At 41.4% G+C, this 21,900-nt stretch overlaps 1 protein-coding gene across 1 annotated transcript in view; it reads left to right on the forward strand.

Moving 5' to 3' along the window:
• ATP8A2 (ATPase phospholipid transporting 8A2) overlaps window positions 1-21,900 on the forward strand; it is a 290,456-nt gene that overhangs the window by 194,634 nt on the left and 73,922 nt on the right. Inside the window, exon 32 of the mRNA XM_035542481.2 lies at window positions 252-359. Coding sequence (XP_035398374.1) covers window positions 252-359 — 108 coding nt within the window. The remainder of the gene's footprint in view (window positions 1-251; window positions 360-21,900) is intronic.

A 21,900-nucleotide genomic window follows, 5' to 3' on the forward strand; every position in this document is an offset into this window, starting at 1 on the left:
GGTGAGTTTTTGGAGCTCAGAGTAAGACAGATTGGCTGAGAAGGCTATCTGCCTGCCCTGTCGTGAGGCAGAGATTAAAGAGGGGAGCTGTTTTATGCTGTTTAAACAACCTGTGCTACTGGCCTGAAACCAAGCGCAGTAGACAGGCCTGCATGAGGCTGACAGAGACCTGAACAGAAAAGTGTCTGTGGGTGAGGTGGGTGGGGGAAGCGCGCTGTGCTGACTCTCCTTCTCTCCCTGCTCCTTGACAGTTCAGTCACCTGGCGGTCTGGGGAAGCATGCTGCTCTGGCTGGTCTTCTTTGGCATCTACTCGGCCATCTGGCCCACGTTCCCCATGGCACCCGATATGCTCGGGCAGGTCAGTACGAAGGCTCGGCGGCGCAGGGATGCTCAGCACCGGACCTGCTGTCGGACACGCGTAGGAGGCTTGTAAAGAATTGTATTATACTAAGTACATTATTTTAACTTTTTTTTTTTTAAAAAATCCCTGCATTCATTTAACTTCATCTCCTCATTAGAAGAGCTCTTTTTTTCCCTGAAGGTGACATCAGATATGATCGTGTGCACTGTACATACTATACAAACATGCAAGTCTCAGTTCACTTGAATAACAGTGGCTCGTTCCTTAATGTTTTCTTAGTTAGGCTTCATCTTTTACAAAATTCCAGGTTCAAACTTAGTTTATTTGATCTGCTTTTTTTTTTTCCCAATTATGGATTCTGTCTTCCATATATTTTCATACTTGTTCCTTTTTTCCTGCATGTGTTTAAAATGAACCAGAATTGACTTGAGGATAGCATGAGATGGTCAGAAGGGAAGCTGATCCGTTACTGGTCTGTGTAACACCAGTGGAATGTTTCATTTGGTCCTTCACTGTCAGCTGAGTTCCAGGTGATGAAATTTTCCTTTTGGTGTCAATATTTCAACCCGTGATGAGCGCACTGAGTCACATGCCTGTCAAAAATATGCCTCATGCGTATTGAAAATAGGGGGCTTCCAGTAAAAACGAGGGACTTAATAAATATACGGTTAAAAAAAAAAAATTATTCTGTAGAAGTGGAACTGCTTTCAAAATGACCAGAAAAGAGTGTTTTATAAAAAGTTTAGAGTTGTGTTTAAAGCAAGGATGCCATTTATGATAGATAAAGAAGAAAAAATTTTAGCAAAGAATTGAAGTATATATAACCTATGTCACCCTTGTGTACCAGAACATAATTATATATGTATATATATATATATATATATATATATATATAAAAAAAATCCGACTGTAAAGAAATCTATTAGAGATTTTTGAGGTTCCTCTCACATTTGTACTCGATAAGAGCGGTCTGGCATCATTTTGTTCCTGCTCTGGCCTAACACATAGTGTTTAATATGCTGCTGAAGCATTGGCGATAACAGAGGCCATTACAGGTTTTCAGACAGCTCTTTGCAGCAAGGAGTGACAGCTGACAGGCTGGGATCAGCAGGTAAGTGGCTAACAGACAAAAACTCACTCCTTTGATAGTATTTCACGGTGTCCTCTGTGAGTCTCACGGCACATACAGTATCAGCAGCTGTAGTTCATATTTCTATATATCAGGCAGAAATTCTACTGAGTATCACAAAGAGCCATGAACTGCTTGTCCTCCACAGCAGACTTGTAGTGCTGCCATTAATGTGTCAACCTTCTCCTACACAAATGATAAGGTGAGCTATTCCTTTTTATGAGAAGGGTCAGACTATCAGCTTTTAGCTTTATCACTTTTTTTTCTCTCACAATTAGCTCCCATTTTTTTAATTGTTGGTCATCTTTTGCTCCAACGTAAATTGCAGGCCCTTGAACAAAAGCTTCATGGTAATGAAGTTTTAGTTTTGCTTGAATACCGTCTAAAAATATTTTTTCACTTTAAACTTTGTTTAAGTTGTTTTTCTGATGCTATTACTTGAGAAGTGGTACTAATATATTGCTTAGGTTTAAAAAAAAAAGTTTTGGATAATGTTTTAGATGACATATTTTGGTGGATTACTGGATTTTTCTTGATTTTGTAAAATCAGTAAAAGCTTCTAAGGTTAAGGAAATTTGCTTTCCACTTGCAGTAACTTATACAAAGGCTCTAGAATAATTGGGTGGTCATAATACCAGTTTATGGTGAAATGAGCTGAGATCATGTTAGGCTGTAGTCAGTAAAACGCATCTCTTTACTTTTTCCCAGACTCAAGGTATTCTTTGGCTCCTGCTGTCTGTCTTTCTGTATTTACAAGTAGTCAAGATATGTTAAAAGCTAAATGGGAGAGTCAAAAAGCTTACTTTCTGTTTTTAAACATCTTGTTAGTGTGTTTATTTTTTTAAATAAACTGAATTCCAGAAACTGCTAGATACTCATACTAGAAAAATGCAATAGCACTTGAAGGGAGCTGATTTTAAATGTAGTACTTTTTTAGCATCTGTGCCAGCCAGGACTTTGTGCCATGAGTAAAAGGCATAGAATGTGCAAAACATTTTACTCTGCCCATTCATCAAATGTCAGCATGGAGTCTTGCAGACATTTAAGTATGTGAAAAGACGCTTTGTTTCTGCTGGGATTTATTAAACCATTTTCACTAAGTATTTCTTTCTCTTGTCCATTATATCTTGAGCATTCTCACAGGGAAAATAATACCGTTTTTTCCCCTCCTGGAGGGCAAAGGGAAGCAACTTAGTTATTCTCTGCTGTCAGAGTCAACATATTTCTTCTTTTTCTGCTACAGTACTTCATAACAGAATGCAAGTAACATAGTAAGACAAAGCAGTGATAAAAGTTTCAGAAGTCTTTAATAGAACTTGTCCAGTAGCAAGATATCTGATACTCTGGTTGTTTTGGGGGTACCTTTTCAGATGTACAAATAATAGTTTCCTTTAACAGTATCAGAAGGAGTAATGCAAGACCAAAGAAAGCCCTATCATTGGTTTCTTGGCTTTCCTGAATCTTTGGTTTGGTTTGGTAGTTTTTGGGGGGTTTGGGGAGTTGTCTTTTTATCTGCAGAAAACAGTGACACTGAGAACAACCAGTACCTAGTTTTGTCTTGCCTTTGGAACCAGGATACTTCCATGAGAGTGGACTGTTTTTGACCGCTTCCAGAAGCCATTTTGCACAATAGTTAAATCCTTTCCCACCTTTTAGTAGGTGTGATTTACTGCCACAGGTTGTTGGGAACAAACGGATACCTTGTATTTTAAATAAGTCTGTCCACTTTGATGCTCATTAGTGAAGAGGTGGGTGCCTTTTTAATTGTCCTTGTTCTGAACTATGGGGCTTGCAGCTCATAAGCCAGTGACATTTTATTAACCAGCCCATCGGCTGTAGTCCTTCCCTCATGCAACCTTGGGTATTTTGTTTCCTTGATTGGGGTATAGGGATTTGGTGCCCCGAAGGGAACAGTGAGCAATAATATTTGTGGTCATTTCTTCCATATGTCATACAGGTGTGTGTATGAAATGCTGCTCATATTTTTTGGATGTTTCTTCATAGGACTTGCAGCATACTTTGGGTTTTCGAGAATAATATTACACTGTATGGGATCAAAGTTTGTGTGCACGTAGGCCCACCCATGCACATACATAGATACCGGGATATGAAAGCATGTGTGTGTACACATATATAGGAAGATGTGATATGTGTACGAAAGCTTTTATTCTTGATCCAGACATTATCTAAGATGAAGAACAACCTCCTTCCCCTCCCCAAGCTCAAATACTATTTGGTGTTTTAAAGGAGGATCCTTCCTTTCACCTCTCTGAGGCATCAGGTATTGGCTCTGGTTGGAGAAAAGACCACTACTGAGCTGTGAGTTTTGCCATTTATTTCCATAGTGTTTTGTCTTTGCTTTGTTAGTTGTTAACATTAATGACATGTCTTCAGGAAAACTAGTATTACTCTTTCAACCTTAAGGGGCAGGGGAAGGGGGGAGGAGTGGGGTTTTAATCTGTTCTTGAGAGGGTTGTAGATTGTGGCTAATCCACAGTGCAAATTGCCAATTTCTAGATTTTTATATTCTTGTGTTGTGTTATATGTATGTGGTCATAGCTCAGAACTGGGATTTAAGAATCATTTTGAATTTGGAATGCATCATCTTGATCTTGGAGCAACATTCACAAGGCCTTTCCTCATCTGAGCCTTCTAGTCCCATCACAGCTGGAGGTGTTGCAGATGGAGCTGCTGCACTTTCCCTTTACTTCTTTACAACCCCTGTCGAGAATAAATTGTTGTGCCAACAGCTCCGCTTCTGCGTAGTGGAAGCAGCTGAACATAGGAGTCACTCTAATCCTTTTCTAACTCTAATGGAATCCTTTATCGGGAGACTTTTTAAACTACAGCTGAGTTGTCAGGTTCTTGCTAGGTTATTTGACTATTTACTTAGAGTTTAAGAAAGATGTGCATCATCTTTGACAGGGTGTTTTTTTTAAAAGATCCCAGTAGTGGAGATGTCCAGTTGATCCCATGTAATACGTCAGTAGCAGTGCTTATTCAAGTTAGTGGCTCGTCAAGAAAACAACTATCCCTCTCTTAGGAAACCTTCCTGTTCTTTTCTATGGGTGTGCCATTAGCATAACAGATACACCGTAGCTATTTGCAGTAGATATTTGGTTTGGAGAGGGGAAGGTGACCTAGAGGGTCTAATTTACTTTGCAAGTCTGTTTTTTTTAGCTGGCCTTCAGTCTGAAATTCTCTTAAATCTTGCTGATTCAGTTCTTGACAAAGCCTGTGAGAAACCTGCATGGGAAGACTTGAAAATAACACAAAACAAACAAAACAAAACGAAGACAAGATGATAATCATTATTGCAACAGAATAAACAGGTTTTATGTTACTGCTGTTACAAATCTATACTGAAATAGTGACAGCTTAGTGTGAATTTTCATGCTTTCCAGAATATTTCTGCCTGTTTCTCTACACTAGATGTTTTTTTTTCCAGAGGTCTCAGTTGTTGTTCTCTTTGGCTTCTCATATTTCCGCGGTGTTTGGCGCTCATTAGAAAATTGGCTGCTTTGATTGTGGTTTGTCTGCAATCAGTTGCACATTACATTGTGGTGTCAGTGTTTTGGTCTGTGGAAATTCTTCATTCAGCTGTTAGTAAAAAAGCAGACTTTGCCTGCAAGTCGAGGTTCTTAATGCCTGCTGATCGTGTTTGTTTTTATTATTATGCACAGTGGTCTCCATGGCACTTGATGTGGTTTTGGAAGTGTCTCTGCATTTTTGGACTATGCTCCGAGTAGACAAATTAGACTAATGAAGCATGCATATATTTTTAAGCATCTGTTGAAGGAGTAGATCGGTTGTTTTTATGATCCACATGCGGATTTCAGAAATGAATGTCATTTTTAGGTCTCTAGTGTTCTGTATCATACACCAAAAAGAGATGAAAAAATTGATAGGGATAAAATCAATGTTTTTAATAACTTCTGAATGTGAAATTAGGAGACTAAACATGCTTGCTTTCTGGAGGCTAACGCCCAAAAAACATGTCACTTTGTGTTTGTCAACTCTGAGACAAATCTATCCTAAGTATTTATTAAAGATGTCCTAGACTTGTTTCTCCTTTGAAAGTAATTCATAAAAGCACTATAGCAGGACTGTATGTACAGCCGTGCCCAGTGCTGTGTTGGCATTTCTTATAGTGCCATGTAAAAATAGGGTTAAGCCACGGACATAAAAACTCGTTCTGGTTCTGGAATTGACGGACTTGGCAGTGCACAGGAGGGCAGTCGGCTGGCCTGGAAGTTTCTTTTGGTTCTTCTTCTTGGCTCACCTTCCGTCTGGCATTTACTCCTGCCCTAGCCTGTGGCTAGTGGGCTTGTGTGTTAAATGGAAGAGCAATACAATAGTGGCTGTAGGTAAGTTGCTCCCCACAGGTTGTACAAACAGCATGCATAAGTTGTCAGCTGTTTTTCTTTCAGTATTGTAATGAAAGCTGGACACTAGCCATGCTGTCTGGCCAACGTCTGTTTTAAGATCGGGTAGCTTTAACAAGTTGAAACACTACTTAGTAGCTTAAGTTGAAATACAGTGCAACACAAGACATTTACACTAAGGCGTAACTGGCAGATTGTCTAGATTTTTTTGTTGTTGTTGTTTTGGAGTGGAGTGTGGCAGTGTCCAGGAACACAGGAACAAGCTTCTTCACTTGGGATAGAATTATAGTCCTATGGTAATTGACTGTGCTTCAGAAATTGCATCTTGATTCAGTTCGCAGTACCGGATTGCTTAATGTCCTTCAAAATTTCCCCTAAATCACTTTTTCTTGGATTTAAAAGTAACAGTCTTGTTGCATGCTTGTGGGAAGATGTTTGGAAGACATCCTACTCAGTATTTTCTTAATTAGAAACAGCTGGCTTTTAAATTTAGAAAAGCAGCTACTGTATTTTACCAGAGGCAGTGAACACTAATATTCATGTCTCAAAAAAAAAAAAAAAAAGACTGTTTTTGAGCCATGTTGACAAGCAAGGAAACGCTAAACGCATGACTTGCTATAGTGGATCAGAGCATTTCAGAAGTAGTCTGCATTCTGCATCAGAACGGAGGAAAACCAAACAGCTCTACAGTGTGGGTTTGACATGTATGACAACAGTTTGTGTGTATCCCTGTGAAAGAAAATACTTTTTCTTTTCATAAAATTAGAGATTCCTAGAATATCCTAGGTTGAAAGGGACCCACAAGGATCATTGAGTCCAACTCCTAGCTCCACAAAGAACCACCCAAAAACCAAACCATGTGTCTGAGAGCAATGTCCAAACACTTGAACTCTGGCAGGCTCAAGGCTGTGACCCTGGGGAGCCTGTCCCAGTGCCCGACCACCCTCTGGGTGCAGAACCTTTCCCTAACACCCAGCCTGACCCTCCCCTGTCCCAGCTCCATGCCATTCCCTCGGGTCCTGTCGCTGTCCCCAGAGAGCAGAGCTCAGCGCCTGCCCCTCCGCTCCCCTCGTGAGGGAGCTGCAGGCCACCATGAGGCCTCCCCTCAGCCTGCTCTGCTCTGGGCTGAACCAATTGACTGCAGTTGCTCCTCGTACGTCTTCCCCTCCAGACCCTTCCCCATCTTTGTTGCCCTCCTTTGGACACTCTCTAATAATTTTATGTCCTTTTTACATTGTGGGCACCCAAAACTGCACACAGTGCTCAAGGTGAGGCCGCACAGTGCAGAGCAGAGCAGAACAATCCTTTGACCCGCTGGCAGTGCTGTGCCTGATGCATCCCAGGGTACAGTTGGCCCTTTTGGCTGTCCAGGCACACTGCTGGCTTGTATTCAACTTGCTCTTGACCAAAACCCCCAGATTCCTTTCTGCTGCTCTCCATCCCCCCATTCTGTACATATATCCAGGGTTGCCCCTTCCCAGGTGCAGAATCCATCATTTTTTTCTTATTAAACTTCATACTGTTGGTGATTGCCCAGCTCTTTAATTTGTCAAGATCTCTGCAAAGCCTCTCTACCCTCAATGGAGTCAGCAGCTCCTCCCAAATTAGTATCATCTTCAAACTTACTCAAAACACCTTCTAGTCCTACATCCAAGTCATTTATGAAAACGTTAAAAACTGGTCCTAAAATGGAGCCCCGGGGAACCTCACTAGTAACTGGACGCCAGCGTGATATAACCATATTTACTTATAACCCTTTCAGTCCAACCCATCAGCCGATTGTTCATCACATTGTGTACTTGTCTAGCTGTATGCTGGATGTTTTGTCCTGAAGGGTACTATGAGAGACAGTATGGAAAGCTTTGCTGTATTCCAAAAAAATTACATCTGCTGGATTCCCTTAGTCAACTTAAATGGGTAACTTTGTCATAAAATTTAGTGAGGCTGGTCTTCCCCTTGTGAACCCATCCTGGCTATTCCCAAAGATTGCATTGTCTTTCAAGTATTTTTCAGTAACTCTTAGATTAATCTTTAATCCTAGAATAGTCTTTTAATCTTTAATTACATTATTTTAAATTATTATAACTGGAGAGTAGCCAACCAGGTTTTTTGTGTCTTGAGAAGTGCTCAGCCTCTGTGACATCTTTTGCCAACCAGTTTTTTAGGCTAACAGTGGGCTATTTAGGGGATGTAGGGTGAGTTGGAGGGCAATGCTATAGAAATTTGGATCTGCTCTTGCACAGATTCATTATTCAGCACTCCTGGCTGTGGCTGTTATCTGTAGGAAGCAGCCATGCTTCCAGGCATGGTGAAGGCATTGTGCAGGCACTGAGCAATAACCTCTTCCTACATGGAGTTTGTTACCTTAATGGCCTAGTATTGATGACGGTGGGTGGGAGGGAGAATATGAAAGTAATAAAAGAGCAATATGCTGCTGTTCTTATAATCTCAGAGAGAAAGAAGAAAAGGTCATAGAGCAGTTGTGTATGTAAGATGATTTCTTAACGGGCATTTAAAGCTCCCATCAACAAAGTTGTAAGTCCTTTAGAAAATAATATGAATAACAGATGGGATCTATTCCAGAGGGCAGTAGGTGACTCTGAGTTGGAACTAGTGGTTTTATAGCTTGCTCTGGTCACACTTAAGTTATTTTGTTTTCTGATGGACACAGGAGAGCCCAGATAGCAGATATTTGGAGTTTTATTGGGATGTTTCCTGTCCTTGGGGACAGGAGGGTCACGTTATGTTTTTATTTGAATTTACTTTATTTGAATTAGGTTTTTTTTGTTTGTTGGGGGGGACTTTGTTTTGCTGTATTTGTGTCCACACCACTGTTTCTTCCCTGTGCTGCTTGGGTTGCATTTTTGGAAGAGACAAACGTAACTATTTTCTATGGGAAAAATATTTCCAGATCAATTTGAAACATATCTTTATTCCCTTTCCTCCCTACAGCATATGTTTCATGAGATCATTTTTTCCCAGTTGTGTTATGTCAGAATTTGATCCAAAAAGCCCTGAGGAGTGGAAATGATCTCGCTTATATTGTGCTAAAACTGACGTGGGTGCACAGGCTTTGGGAGCGGGGAGGCTGGAAGGAGTACAGCCTTCCCAAATATCCCACATATGACCATGGGTCATCTGGGGCAGTCTATCCCCTACTGATTTCCTGTTCTTGCAGCAGCCTGCAGCAATGCTGGCATCTTGTGCTACTTCTCCATTGGTGGATATGGTAAAGATAAAAATTGTTTCTAACCTGAAAGCTGTAAATTTTGGAAGTGCCTTTGGATGTCTGTAGAAGTAGTCAAAATGCAGCTATTTGTCTTGGAGAGCATAATTTCTTGTATTTGTGTATATCAGTTGAGCTGGTATTTCTATGATAGTAATCTTATCAGAAGGTTTAGGTAGGAGTCTGTAGAAAATAATAATATAAAAGTGGTGCTAAGCAGACACTCGCATGCACTTCCAGTTTTTTGTAGACTAATATGCAATTCAATGGGATTGAGAGGAAACAAGGACAGAGGAGTGTTGTCTGTAACATAATGCCTGAAGTGTGAGGGACCCACTTGTGATCAGATGTGCTGTCCTTGTTCTCTGTAGCATAAAACCCAGAAATGGCAGTCCTCAGTAGCTTGATGTTTGGAAGAGAGTTATTTCCACCACTAAGAGCTGCAGTCTCTTGCCAAGAATCTTGCAGGGAGCACAGCCTTAGACTTATCACCCTTTTCCAGTATACATACTTATGAGTGACATAAGCAATTTTACGCTTATTGTAGACTGCAGCAGGCCAATGAATGCAGAGAAAGCTGGAGCAAGGGTTCAGGAACAGTAGTGTTGTTACACGTATGCACATAGACATGTATGCACACAAAAGACAAGCGTAAGCGTCCTTGCTCTATAGTGTGCATTGCATTTTAGACGATGCTGGGGGAGAAGGGGATGGATTCAGTACAGTGGCTGCAGCGTAGAGTACTGTAATGTTAAAATTGTACTGTAATTTTAAAATTGACCCCAAATGGCTTTATTTGTTTTCAGTAAATTGGGAAACCCAAATTCATGGTGTCAAATAGAATTTGTTTCTGTGAAGATACATCTTGCCACTATGATGTCCCTGTTCAACAAGTGTAAGGTGCCAATTCATTTCAAAGAAATGTACCCATAACAATATTATATGTAAACTTACTCCCTTCATCTCCTTCTCTAAAGTGATGGACTCAGTTATGCTGAAATATTCTATTCAGAGCATTAGAAGTTTTCAGAAGGTTCCTAGGAAAAAAGAGAATCAACACCTACCAGCCACCAGCTCCACCTGTGTTAGTGTGGTACACCCAGCTCTGAGCCAGAGAGACGCTAAGGGAGTAGGATTCCTATCCAGAGAGAGAGCAAGGAATATGAGGGATCAAATGAAGAAATGTTGGCTTGCAAAGTTTCAATTCTGTATTGATTTCATTGCTTGCCATTGTACAGGTGGTGTGTAAAATGTGTGAGTTACTAGAAGAGAAGAACATAATAAGGTTAGCAGAGTGTAATTTTAGAATCTACAAAAAGTGACACTTCTGCAAAAACTTCTTTTGAGCAATATTTTTTGTAAGCATCTGTTTTGGTAGACATAAAGGGTTTTATTTTGGTGTTTCTTTCATTAGTCATATGGTTTCTGTATCTTTATAAATGGTTGCTTGCTGTGTTTTATCCAGTAGGGTATGTACGTACAGTAGAAGAGCTGATGTTTGGCATTTCATTTTCACATGTGGAAGAAATATTCTTGTTATGGAGTTCTGAGAGTATTTGAGAGAGATGTACCAAAAAGGGGTATTTTCAGGCTTTTTCCGTGTCCATAATTTCAGAGAAGCACGAAAGGTAACCACTTCAAGCTTTGCTTTAACAAAAGTTGCATTCAGGGAAGGCCTTACCAAATTCAAGTGAAGTCTCTCCACTGTAATGACATAAAAGTGAGAGGCAGTCGTGGTGAATTTCTTTGACAGTGTTATACAATTGATTTTCACTGTGCTTTCATACAACTGCATGCCAATATACAAAGAAAAATCAAAAATGGAGGAGGGAGTAGTGCGCATATGGAGTAACAAGTTACACATCTGGTGGGGGCGGCAGGAGACGACAACAAATCAGGCTCTGTCAAGTCATTTTCCTTAGGTGCTTATAAAAAGTGCTATTTTCATTTGGGGCTAGGCAAAATCTTATTGAAGCTGGTCGGTCTAACCACTACTGTTCATTGAGACTATATGTGAAGAGCAAACGAGTGCTTGAACTACTGACATCTCCACGCAAACCAAAAGATGTATGAAAGGCAACCATAAAATCTAAAATGATTTCTAAAGATCCAGTGACCACATCTGTGGATAAGTGTGTTTGATTTCAACTGCGTGTGCAAGGGAGAAAGTATTACTGGGGGGCGTGGAAATTTCATGAAGTTGGAAGCGGCAGAGAGAACTTTTAAGTGAAACTACTGGGTGCATGTAGAGTTGAGACTGTGAAGAATAGGTGCGTTCTGGTCTTTTGATGTTAGTAGTCAGAAAAACATGCTGAACTTGTGTTCAAACAAGCTGAATTATTTTAAAGCCATTTGTAGTCTGCATCAGCTTCTAAAATGAAAGTGGCTTGTAAGGGTTCAAAATCAGCCAAGCGTTGGTTGAGACACCGGCAAGACAAAGCAAATGATGTCTTTAGTGGATCTGGATACTGAGTTCAGAACCAAAGGGACCAGTGCTGCTACCCTACTTGATTATTCGTGCTTGCTTCCACCACAGCATTATGTTCCCTAGGTCTCGAATTCCCTCCTCTGCAGGGAGGTCGCTGCTGGCCTGTGAAATCTGGGCAGAAAGCTGGAACCTGCTGTGCCACTGCTCGCGGTGTTGAGCGGCCTCAAGGTCAAGATCTCTGGCCTTTCCCCAGCGTTCATCTCCATGCATGTCCCTGTTCTCTGGGATGTTTTCTTCAGCCAGCATCTTCGCCTTCTTTCCAGCCCTGCACTTCTCTCCCCCCATCACACCTTTTCCAAGACCAATTACTTCTTCTGGGGACCCCTTTTCTTTTTTTTTTTTTTTTTTTTTTTTCTTTTTGGCATGGAACCACAAGCCCCCCTGGTTTTCCTGATCTAAATGGTCTGTGTGCAGAAGCATAACCCATGATCAGCCTTGTAGCTGAGGGTAGTGTCCCATGTCTCTTTATTAGTTTGAGGATTCGGGACATGCCACTTCTGTTTAGTCCAAACGTTATCAAAATTTACAACCAGCCTGTACCGGTTCCAGCTAGAGCAGGCTTCTGCTTGAGTTCAAAAGTCCAGTTTTGGACACTCATGCATGCACATACACAAGCACACCCTAATTATTTGCTGCCTGTTAGCATTCACACTTGAATCTGTTTTCTGCAATGGGGCATCAAGCAGTATTGTGTATATCAGCTTCTGACGCTGTATGTGCAGAAGGAAACAATTGACATGTGCCTCAAAGTCAGTCCTGCATTCTCCAATGAGAACAAGTTTTTCAGGAGAGGTTCCTGGGATGATCCTTTTAACTCCAATCCCAGCCTGCCTGCCTGTTACGGGATCGTGGTGAGTACCTTTCTCACACGGTCACTCTACTGATTTTACTGGAACTACTTGAATAGTTTCTATTTGTGGCAGTTGCAAACTCGGGTCCATAGAATTTGTCGTTTCAACACTAAGTCCTGGAATATAGATTTCTCACTGAAATATTCTTAAGTATCACGTTAGTCTTTAGGGAAGGAAAATCCTCTCCAGACGTCAGCATAACTGGACAGATACAGGTCTGTGGGACCTTCACAAGAGAATGGTCTTCCTAGAAGGCTGAATCTTTGTGTGCCAAGCAGTATGTTTTTCCTATGGATCTAGAGGTTCAAAGTGCTGCTGGAATGTTCTTGTCCATGATGCTTGTAGCCTGTGATGTGCTGATGTAGCAAATTTATAATTCTAGATTTAGTTCCCTTTCTTCCTTGCACTTCTTGTAGAAGTACACAGCTCTTGTTCTAAGGCTTTCAAGCCCTAGTGTGTGAGATACCATGCCCATACAGTGTGGTAACAGGGGAGAATGAGTGACTTCATTATCACATCGATGTGACTATTTGGAGAAATATTTGCTTTTTATATTTGACACAACATGTGGGAAATACTGCACTGGCCTGCAGTGGAGTAACAGGGCTCTCTGTATGTGATGTGTCCATACAGCACCCACGGGGCTCGTTGATGTTGAGGGCACTTGTGGCATGGCTGCAGACTTTCATATCTGAGGGCAGAAATGGGCTGGAGTCCAAAAGATTTGCTAAATACAATGTATGAACATGAAACAACAACTGTAGATAGGTTGTAGTATCAGTTCTTGTTGTCCTGCCTCTCTTTCTTCTCTGAGCTCTTTCCAGGGTTTGGTCTTTTGTGACTGATTAATCTGGAAGGTCATTGCTAAACTGAGAAAGTTGGCTTGATCAGTGCAAATAAGCTCAAATTAACTTTGTGGATACTTGTCAAGGGGATCCTGAGCTTCTGATAAAGTAGGTTTTAAGCAGATCTGTACAAATTTATCAGCTCAGATGGGATTCACTATGTGTTTGCAATTACTTTCTACATCAGAATCCCTTCAGATGCTACTTTAAGAAAGACTACAAGAGTGGTTGTGTGAGAGAAAGAAATGTCAAGAGGGCCAAAGGGAAACAAGAGCTGTAGAGGACATTGCCTGAGTTAAATTATGCTCATTAATTCAATTTGAGGCAGGAATGTGTGTAAATAAACCCTGGCAGCTGCAGCAGCTCTCATTTCTGCAGGGCTTTGGCAGGAATGCAGGGGCCAATGGACATGAAATCCGGGCGCTCTTTTGAGAAATTGCAGGCAGACAGCTCTGCAGCCGGGAGAAAGAACAATCAAAGATTTGCTGAAAAGACGTAATCACTTTAAGCAGACTTAAAGAGTGTGGAGTTTCAGACATGCAGATTTGGAGGTAAAGTTATTGCAGACAAAAACTAAGTCATTGAAAAACCACGAGGCTTACCTAATTCTCCTGGGTTAATGGCATTATTCACGTTCCAAATGTCCAGCCTTCAAATGGAGTGTGAGAATTGTAGCTGTACAATTAAGTATCTTCAGAGTAAACTGAGTTTGTGTTTTCACAGGTAATTGTAGGTAGTTTGACTGTGCTATCTACATAAAGTCAAATATATTGGCCACATGAAGTTAAATGTTTTGCATCCCAGGGAGTTCAGTCTTTGGTCCTCTTCCTGATGCTGGATCTGTACGAGTGCCTATAGGAACATTTCCATCACTTCATGTGGTCCTAAAATTTGCCCTGTCAGAAGTATTCAGAGAACAGAAATCTCAATGGATACTTTTGAGCTGAAGAGGGAAGGTGGGAGTTGGTTCTGCAGCAATTAGTGATGGGTAGATTGTCAGATCAGTGGATTTTTCAGTTGTGTTTTTTTATTAGTAGCAGTCATTGTCTGACACTGCTTTGGATCTGAGGTTGGTATATCAACACTGTACAATGAATAAACAAAAACTAAGCCAATGGTCCCTGAACAAAGAAGAATTATTGGTTTTGCTGGCTTTCAGGTAGTATTTTAAGTAACAGTATCACCTACAGCTAAAACAGTCTGACTTTTAATTTTCACAACAGCATTTGAGGTGATTATTGATTAAAATTTACCAAAGACTGGAAATCTCTTAGTTACGTTACTGATACATGAAAAAGAAAGGATTTTTTTTCCTCAGAGGAAGACAACTTGAGCATAGTTTTCTCCATGTTCTACAAATTTTGTTTTATCTCAGTCCCAGTGTCTTCAGATATTTGCATATCTGAAACTTTCTTAAAAGTAGGAAGCTTGCAAGGTAGTCTATGTAAAAACAAGACCAAGTAAGTTCAAAGCTATACAGCAAATACTGCCAATGAAAACTTGACGCTTGCACTAGGAATGATAAGTATTTGGATTTTCATTGAGTTTTAGGGCAGCTTCTTTTATTTGCACATTATATAAATCATGCATACACAGGTGCGTGTGTATTTAATTTCAACTTTTAAATTTTACAAAGTATGTCAATAGCAGTTAAAATTTTGAAGTAGGTTTCATAAATCACTCTTTGAAATCTGGAGGTGTTCTGACTGTACCACTGTCTTTTTCTGTTCTTACTGGGAATAGTACAGATACCTAAGTATGACTGGTGATTAAACCAGGAGGTGCTCAGTGAGTTTCACAAAGGAGCAGATAAATTGTTCAAATTTTGAACGGACTTCTATTTTGGTAAATAACTGTCCTGTCCCACCCTCCCCCCCGCCCCCCCCCCAAAAAAAAAAAAAAGAGCTGTATTAAGTATGTTGACTGGCTTAGATTGTGGTTTTGTTTTTGTTTTTTTTTTTATTGCTCTGTGGAAGAAGGATACATGAACAGACCAGAGATTTTGTGCCACTGAAGTTGGAGCACTGATGTACACCTGGCAATACATATCATAAAAGCAGGGAACTAGGGAAAAAAAGGCAGCCCTCCAGTCAAGCCAAGATAGACAGATTCACACACAACGCTTGCATTAATTATGTTTAAAGTGGCATAAAAACAACAGCATGCAGAAGTTTATTGGTCTTTCAGACAGTTTAATTACAAGCTTGTCATAAATCTGTTCCTTTTAGTATGGGAAGCATGTTCCTGAGCAGTGGTCTGCACTCAGAGCAAACTGCTGAGAGTTCAGTATGTTTTTTTTATGCTCCCCTTCTCTTAAGCTATTGTTTACATCCAGTATTATTTTTCCTTCTCCCAGCCGAGCTCTCCCTCAACATTACTAGCTTCAAACATCATTTAATGTCAGGTTTAGCAATAGAAGAGCAGCAAGATCCTCTCACACCTGCTGTCTTTCAATAGCTGCCTCTGGGTCAGTAGCCTCTGGCTGGCTCTACCATTCTTGGGAAAGTTGAATTTTAATCATTTTGCTCTTGTCAAGAGCAGCGTAAGGAGCACTATTTCCTCAGTCTCAGTACAGTGAGTCTGAACACCCATGTGCAAGTCCCCTGGCAGCCTCTGCATGCTCTTAAATTTGGCTGGAATGAAAACAGTCGTGATTTGTGTTCTTTCTGTTTTGAGTTTCTCTGTTGATGTTCAGAGAGGCATCCAGCATTAAAATCTGCGGTGTACCCGCACTAGCATGGTTGCTTCCCTCCGGGTTCTCCACTCACTGCTGTCCAGATGTGTGCACCCAGTGCCCTGGCACATCTGCCTAGGTAGGTGCACTTGGTGCAGTTGCATTTATTCCAGCTCACAGCCACTGCTGCCAGCACCGTGGGCTTTTTTTGTCGGCTCAGAGGAATGCAGTGCTTCAAAACAGAATTTATGCTAATGCATGGCTGTTTCCCTGTAGATGAGATTTTCTCTCTCTTTCTGGGATTTGCAGTGTTCAGCTCTGGCTGCTCAGAGACAGCTGTGGAGTGGCTTTTGCAGCTTGAAGTTGGACTTCTTTTCTCTTCAGCCAGCTCCTTGTAGGGCCCCTGAGCCCTGTGGGGCTGGCAGCCACAGCCCTGCTTCCTGCTTATTCTCTGTGTGCCCTGCACCTGCTACATTAACAACCTGAAGGGAAGTCCCATCCGGGGAAAGCTGCTCCGTTGCCCCAAACTGTGCAGCGCATGTTCCAGCTTCAAAAGAGTCTAAAGGACTTGAGGGAGACATTTAGTGAGCAGAGCAGTGGTCACAGCAGGGGACTGAAGGGCATTTTCCAAAGCGCCCTCATTAATTAGTGTTGCAGTGACTGAAGCCTCTTGCTGGAGCCCAGGTACAACTTTTGAGTGCCAACACGGCAGGGAAGGCCCTGAGGAGTCATTTCAGCCTGTTCTTTGCTTTTTGTTTGATTATTTTTATTTTTCCTTTTTCTACGGAAGGGACTCAAATAGGACAGAAGTCATGGCCTCACTGAAAGGGAATTTTATCACAGTAGAATACATTACTGAGTTACAGCCCATTCTCCCTGCTTAGCTACTGCTGGCCACTTTTCTAATCTGTTCAGCAGTTTGGAAAGTTCGAAATCTCTTTGGCAGAACTCAGCTCTGAAGCACGAAAACCAGCTCGTGTTGTCTTAAGCTGAAAAATCAATTTGCGCTAAAATCTGCCTGCATTGCTGTGGTCATCACAGAGACTTGCAGAGCCATTTTCTCACCGTACCTGCCCTCTGCTATCAGGATTTAGCTTGCCAAAGCCCAGCCGGCCTCCTGTAGTCTCCCTTGTCAGGGCAGGTTGTCATTTAAGTCAGACATCCACAGAGCTTTCCTCTGCGTGATTTTTTTCCAGATGTGGGACTTCCTCCTCCCAGTCAACACTGGAGCCAGCATCTCAAATTAAGCGATTCTTAGCCTTAGGCCAACAATTGGTTTGAAATCTTGTCTTAAGGTCACAAAGCAAGAAGCTAAAAATTTATAGCAATGGAGAAGGAAGAGATTCCCATGTTCTTGTCTTATGCATGGGCCAATATATACTTTCTATGATATAACGGTACCAGATACGCTGCTTAAAACACCTGATAGAGATGTTTTTAATCAAACTAATGCCATTAAGGATGGTTTTCATATCTTCCAGGGGAGCTGGATGCCTTTGTTGTTAGGAGCCTGAGGCTGGAAGGCTCAGAGGATGGGGAATGTTAGTATGTTAAAGTAATTATTGCTGTGATTTTATAGACTAATAGCTTGTGACCTTTCTCTGCCTCTCATCGGAAAGCTGGAGATTTCCCCACTGTGGTAATCCAAATCTCCCATTGTTGAATTTTTATGGTGAAAAAGATCCCAAATAGCCATCAGCTTTCCCCTGGAATCTTGCTTTGGACTTGAGCAGTGTCCCTCTAAGGTTCAGATAGGTTTTTATGTGCAACTTTAACTCTGCCTTTATACGTGTGCCTTACAATATGATTGCTATTATGATTGCATATTTGACTTCAAACCGTAGATTACAATGCCATATAATTTCTTTTATGGCTTGGGCACATGTGTCATGGTTGGTAGAACATACTTACTGTGCTCTGCGTGAAGTGATACATTCACTAAGATCTTTGATATGGGGAAAAAATAGAGTAGCTATTCATACACAGAAAATGTGACAGAGTGAATAGTAGAACAGAAGCTAATTATGAAAATGCAGTAATTTTAAGCCCCTCTAAATTCTCTCTCTAGTCCACTGCATCATCCCCTGACATCAAAGAAATGATACAATACAGAGCTGCTTTCTACATTATTAAAATATGTTCCTCAAAGATGTTGATATAGAAGTCTAAATCAATAAAGATTCATTGCATTTTTCTGAGAGTGGAAAATAAGTAAATAAATAACGGCGAAAAAATTACAAGGAGCTATGCACTGGTGATCCGGTGCTTAAAGAGAAACCCTTGTGAGGGGTAACATTTCTTAAATTATATGCAATATTTTTATGACGGTATTGAAATACTGTTCTTCAGCTGTGTAATGCTCTTCCTGTAACTTCTTCCTGAACTTCACCAATGCTAGTTCAAGACCTTTGTTTTTCCCTGCCTGTGCCGTTTTCTAGGCAACATGAACTACTCCTTCAATTTCCAGTTATTTTCCCATCCATCTGATGTCTACCTATTTGTCAGTGTTGGTTTCCATGTACTCCCTTAAAATTTATGCAAGATCTTTAAAGGAAAGAAGAGTCTAGATCTGATGTACTTGTGTAGATCTGTAGCCGCTGTCTTTTCTGCCATCAGCAGCACTCAGCATTGTTCTCTTCTGCTGCTTCCAGCAGCCCTGCTGCCTGAAAAAATGCATCACTTGTTGCCTTTTAAAGTCCCTTGCATCCATCAGCTTATTTTATTCAATAACCTGTTCCTCTAACGACTTTCCAACCACACCGATTTTCCTACTTGCCTCTCAGAGTGCTCTCCTACATCCTTTTTTCCTGTTCTTCCTTCAGCTGCTGTAATGTCAACAACCCTTTGCGCAATTTCCACTCCTCCTCTTCAAGTGGGACAGTCTTCAATCCAGTTCCGTCTTCTCCTTATCAGACTGGCACTTCCTTGACTAATTCTCAAGCTAGTGTCTTTTCTTTCTGTTTTTTGACAATGCTGGTATCGTCTTTCTTGTAGAAGACACCTCTAGTCCCAGAATAAGATGTTTTTGTCTCGCCACCTCTGTTTCTATGGGAGAGAAATCTGGTCGTACACAGCAAGCTGCAGTTACCTTTCAATTTTACAAGACGCTGGTGAGAGAAAGTGAAGTGGGTTCTGGCCAGAGTGTCCCAGCAGAGTAGTGACAGACTGATGGACAGAACAGAAGTCTCCAAACAACTCTTGGCTTTGAGCCTTTTAAAGCAATAGTGGTTTTTCGTTCTGTGTGGCAGATACCACTGAGATGTGGATGACTAGTTGCATTAGTAGTCCATGGCTATAGGTACCCGGCAGCATCAGGTTAACCTCCAGTTTAACAGTTGGATTCGGGAAAAGCAGTGCAATGAATTTTAACTACAAAATCCAGCACAGAGAAGTAATATTTTAAAGTGCATGCTAGACAGTTTTTCATGCAAATGCATGGCTAGCAGGGACTTGTAAATAGTGTTCAGAATAGGGGTGCAAGAGTGGCGCTTTATTAATAGCCTTCAGCCATGTTTTAGTAAAAAGATGTGTGTGTAAGAACTGTTGAGGGGAGAAGTACCTCAAAAGGGTTAAGAATCTATAGAAGAGGTTAAGGATCAAATGCCTCCACAGAGGAAGAGGGAACTCAAGACTGAATAATGCTGTGAGCTTTCTTGGAACGGAGCGCTGCCAGCTGCTGTTATAATCCCATCACTTTCAACAGGCACACAGTGAGTCTGGGACAGTCGTGTCTCCAAGTTCAGTATTAAATGAACTTTTGAGGCTGGCATGCAGGGTTATGTCATCTTCTTTATGAAGTGGCCTGTAGTGTGCATCCTCACACATCTGTAACCACTTAGGAATGCCCCTAAAGTTTTCGCAACTGTTACAAACCACAGGATGAACCAGAGCACAGAAAGGATAGGGGAGGAGGAACGCTGGATTTTATAATGAATAAGTCTCCGGTCCAGAAGACAGTAAATAACTTAAGAGGAGAGACTTCTGATCTGACTAAGCACTTTTTTTTAAGAAGCAAATCTCATTAATAGAGTTTCACTGCATCTCCCTTTGCATGGCTTGTCCTGACCAGACATTTGGACTTATGCCTCTTACAGACAGCATGCAAAACCCAGCATAACAGCAGTAGATGCAGAATATGGTGTTCATACAGCTGTTAGCCTTGTCACAGTTAGACTGGCCTGAAAGATATAGGTGGTGGCAGAAGTAGGTGTGTATGAACACCTAAAGGGGAGTGCACTTTCTTTTTGAAAATCGCTCTTCCCACTTTTGATTTGCCCTTCTCCACTCTTCATCTTCCCTTCTGCCCATTCCGATGACTCTCTGCATCCTTCATTGCCTGCATTCCTTAGTCCAGGAGAGACCAGGAAATGGGGTGCCATTTCCCATCATGTTTGAATTACAGTAGCTGGTGTAAGAAGTACACGCAGAGGCCAGCCCATTATTCAGTCTTGCAGGCCCCACTTGAACTTCCGTGGGGACCATGGTCTGCCTCTTAGTGCAGACAAGTGTAATTTGGGAAGCACTGGTACAGAGCAAGGAACTGAAGGCCAACTTCCTACTTTTAGGCAGTCCCTAATAATTTTACTGAAACTGTCCTAGTAATTGTTTTACATCAGACTGTAACGCTGACCAGGTAAGTATCATTTTTCCAAGAAGAGTCGACAGTGGTTTTCTTGATCCTGATTCCTTTAATTCCCATGTGACACCAAGGCTCTGCATCAGGAATGTCTAGCAACTTGAGGGGCCTTCAGGATAACTGTGAATGGGGATCTGGTGCTCACAACATCTTCCTGTCCTGGGAAACCAGAATCTCTGCCTCCATCTGAGGTGCCATCCTCCTCTTGAAGTGTTTCGTGACCTGGTGAAAAGTCCCTTTCCCTTTCCAGTACAGGTACAAAAGCAACTTGCTGGTCTGCCTGGAACCATCACAGGTCTCCACAGCATGGGCTGGGCTCTGCTGGCCACCTGTGCACCAAAATTTCTCTCATACCAACCCACAGTCAGTCAAAAGCAAGGATGTGGGCAAGCACCCACCTGCCTCTGTCCACTCAAACTAACTTACCAACTTGATCACAACTCTTCTTCTTTAAATAGTAGAATGGAAGGGATGAATTTTAAAGTGGGATTCAGGGTATTCTTCCCTGAGGAAACATTGGGTTTTAATTCAGATATGCAATTGCATCTTAGAGTTAAAAACTATTTTTGTATCCTGTTTCTAAAAGCTGTGCTCTCTGTGGTAATTATCCCCACTGCTGATTACTCCAAACTCCTCTGTTTTGATACCCCAAATTCCCAAATCATACGCTTTCAATCTTTCCAAGCTTCAGCAGGTAAAATTTTCTTTTCAGCCCATTAATCAGACCTTGAATTTTTTCAACTTCCTCCTCAAGCTTCTCCTCATGAGCTGTTTCTAGTTTAGTGTTGCCAATTCCTGCCAATTTATTCCAAGCAATGTGAGCCTGGCCTTTGCTCAGGAGGCCTTAGGAACAGGAGAGCACTTACATTATGCTGCTACTTCAATATGCTTTGGAAATCAAGTAAATCTCCCTGTCTGATGTACTAAAGCATGAAGGAAATTGCTTTGTTCTTTGAGCAAGGATCCCGTATTTTCCCAGTTCTTCATGTTAGACATGGATATATGTACCGGTCTCATCCTTTTCTGTTATTTGCTGTTACTTCAGGCAGGTAACCCATTTAACATATAAGACAACTGAGTGACAAGGGTCCCTTCAAGCAAAACTAGGAATAGAACCTGTTTGTAGAAATAGAGATAGAAAAAATGTTGTTCTTTGCTGTACTGCCTAATGAACAAAACGCCTATAGTATAGGCTTCGTTAACCCACAATAGTGTTTTAATGCTTTGCATTAGCCCAGCACATAAAATGGTTAAAAGTTCAAAATGTGAGGGTGACAGAGCACTGGAACAGGTTGCCCGGAGAG

Source organism: Cygnus atratus, chromosome 1 (genome assembly GCF_013377495.2).
Source record: "Cygnus atratus isolate AKBS03 ecotype Queensland, Australia chromosome 1, CAtr_DNAZoo_HiC_assembly, whole genome shotgun sequence".
Classification (NCBI taxonomy): Eukaryota; Metazoa; Chordata; class Aves; order Anseriformes; family Anatidae; genus Cygnus; species Cygnus atratus.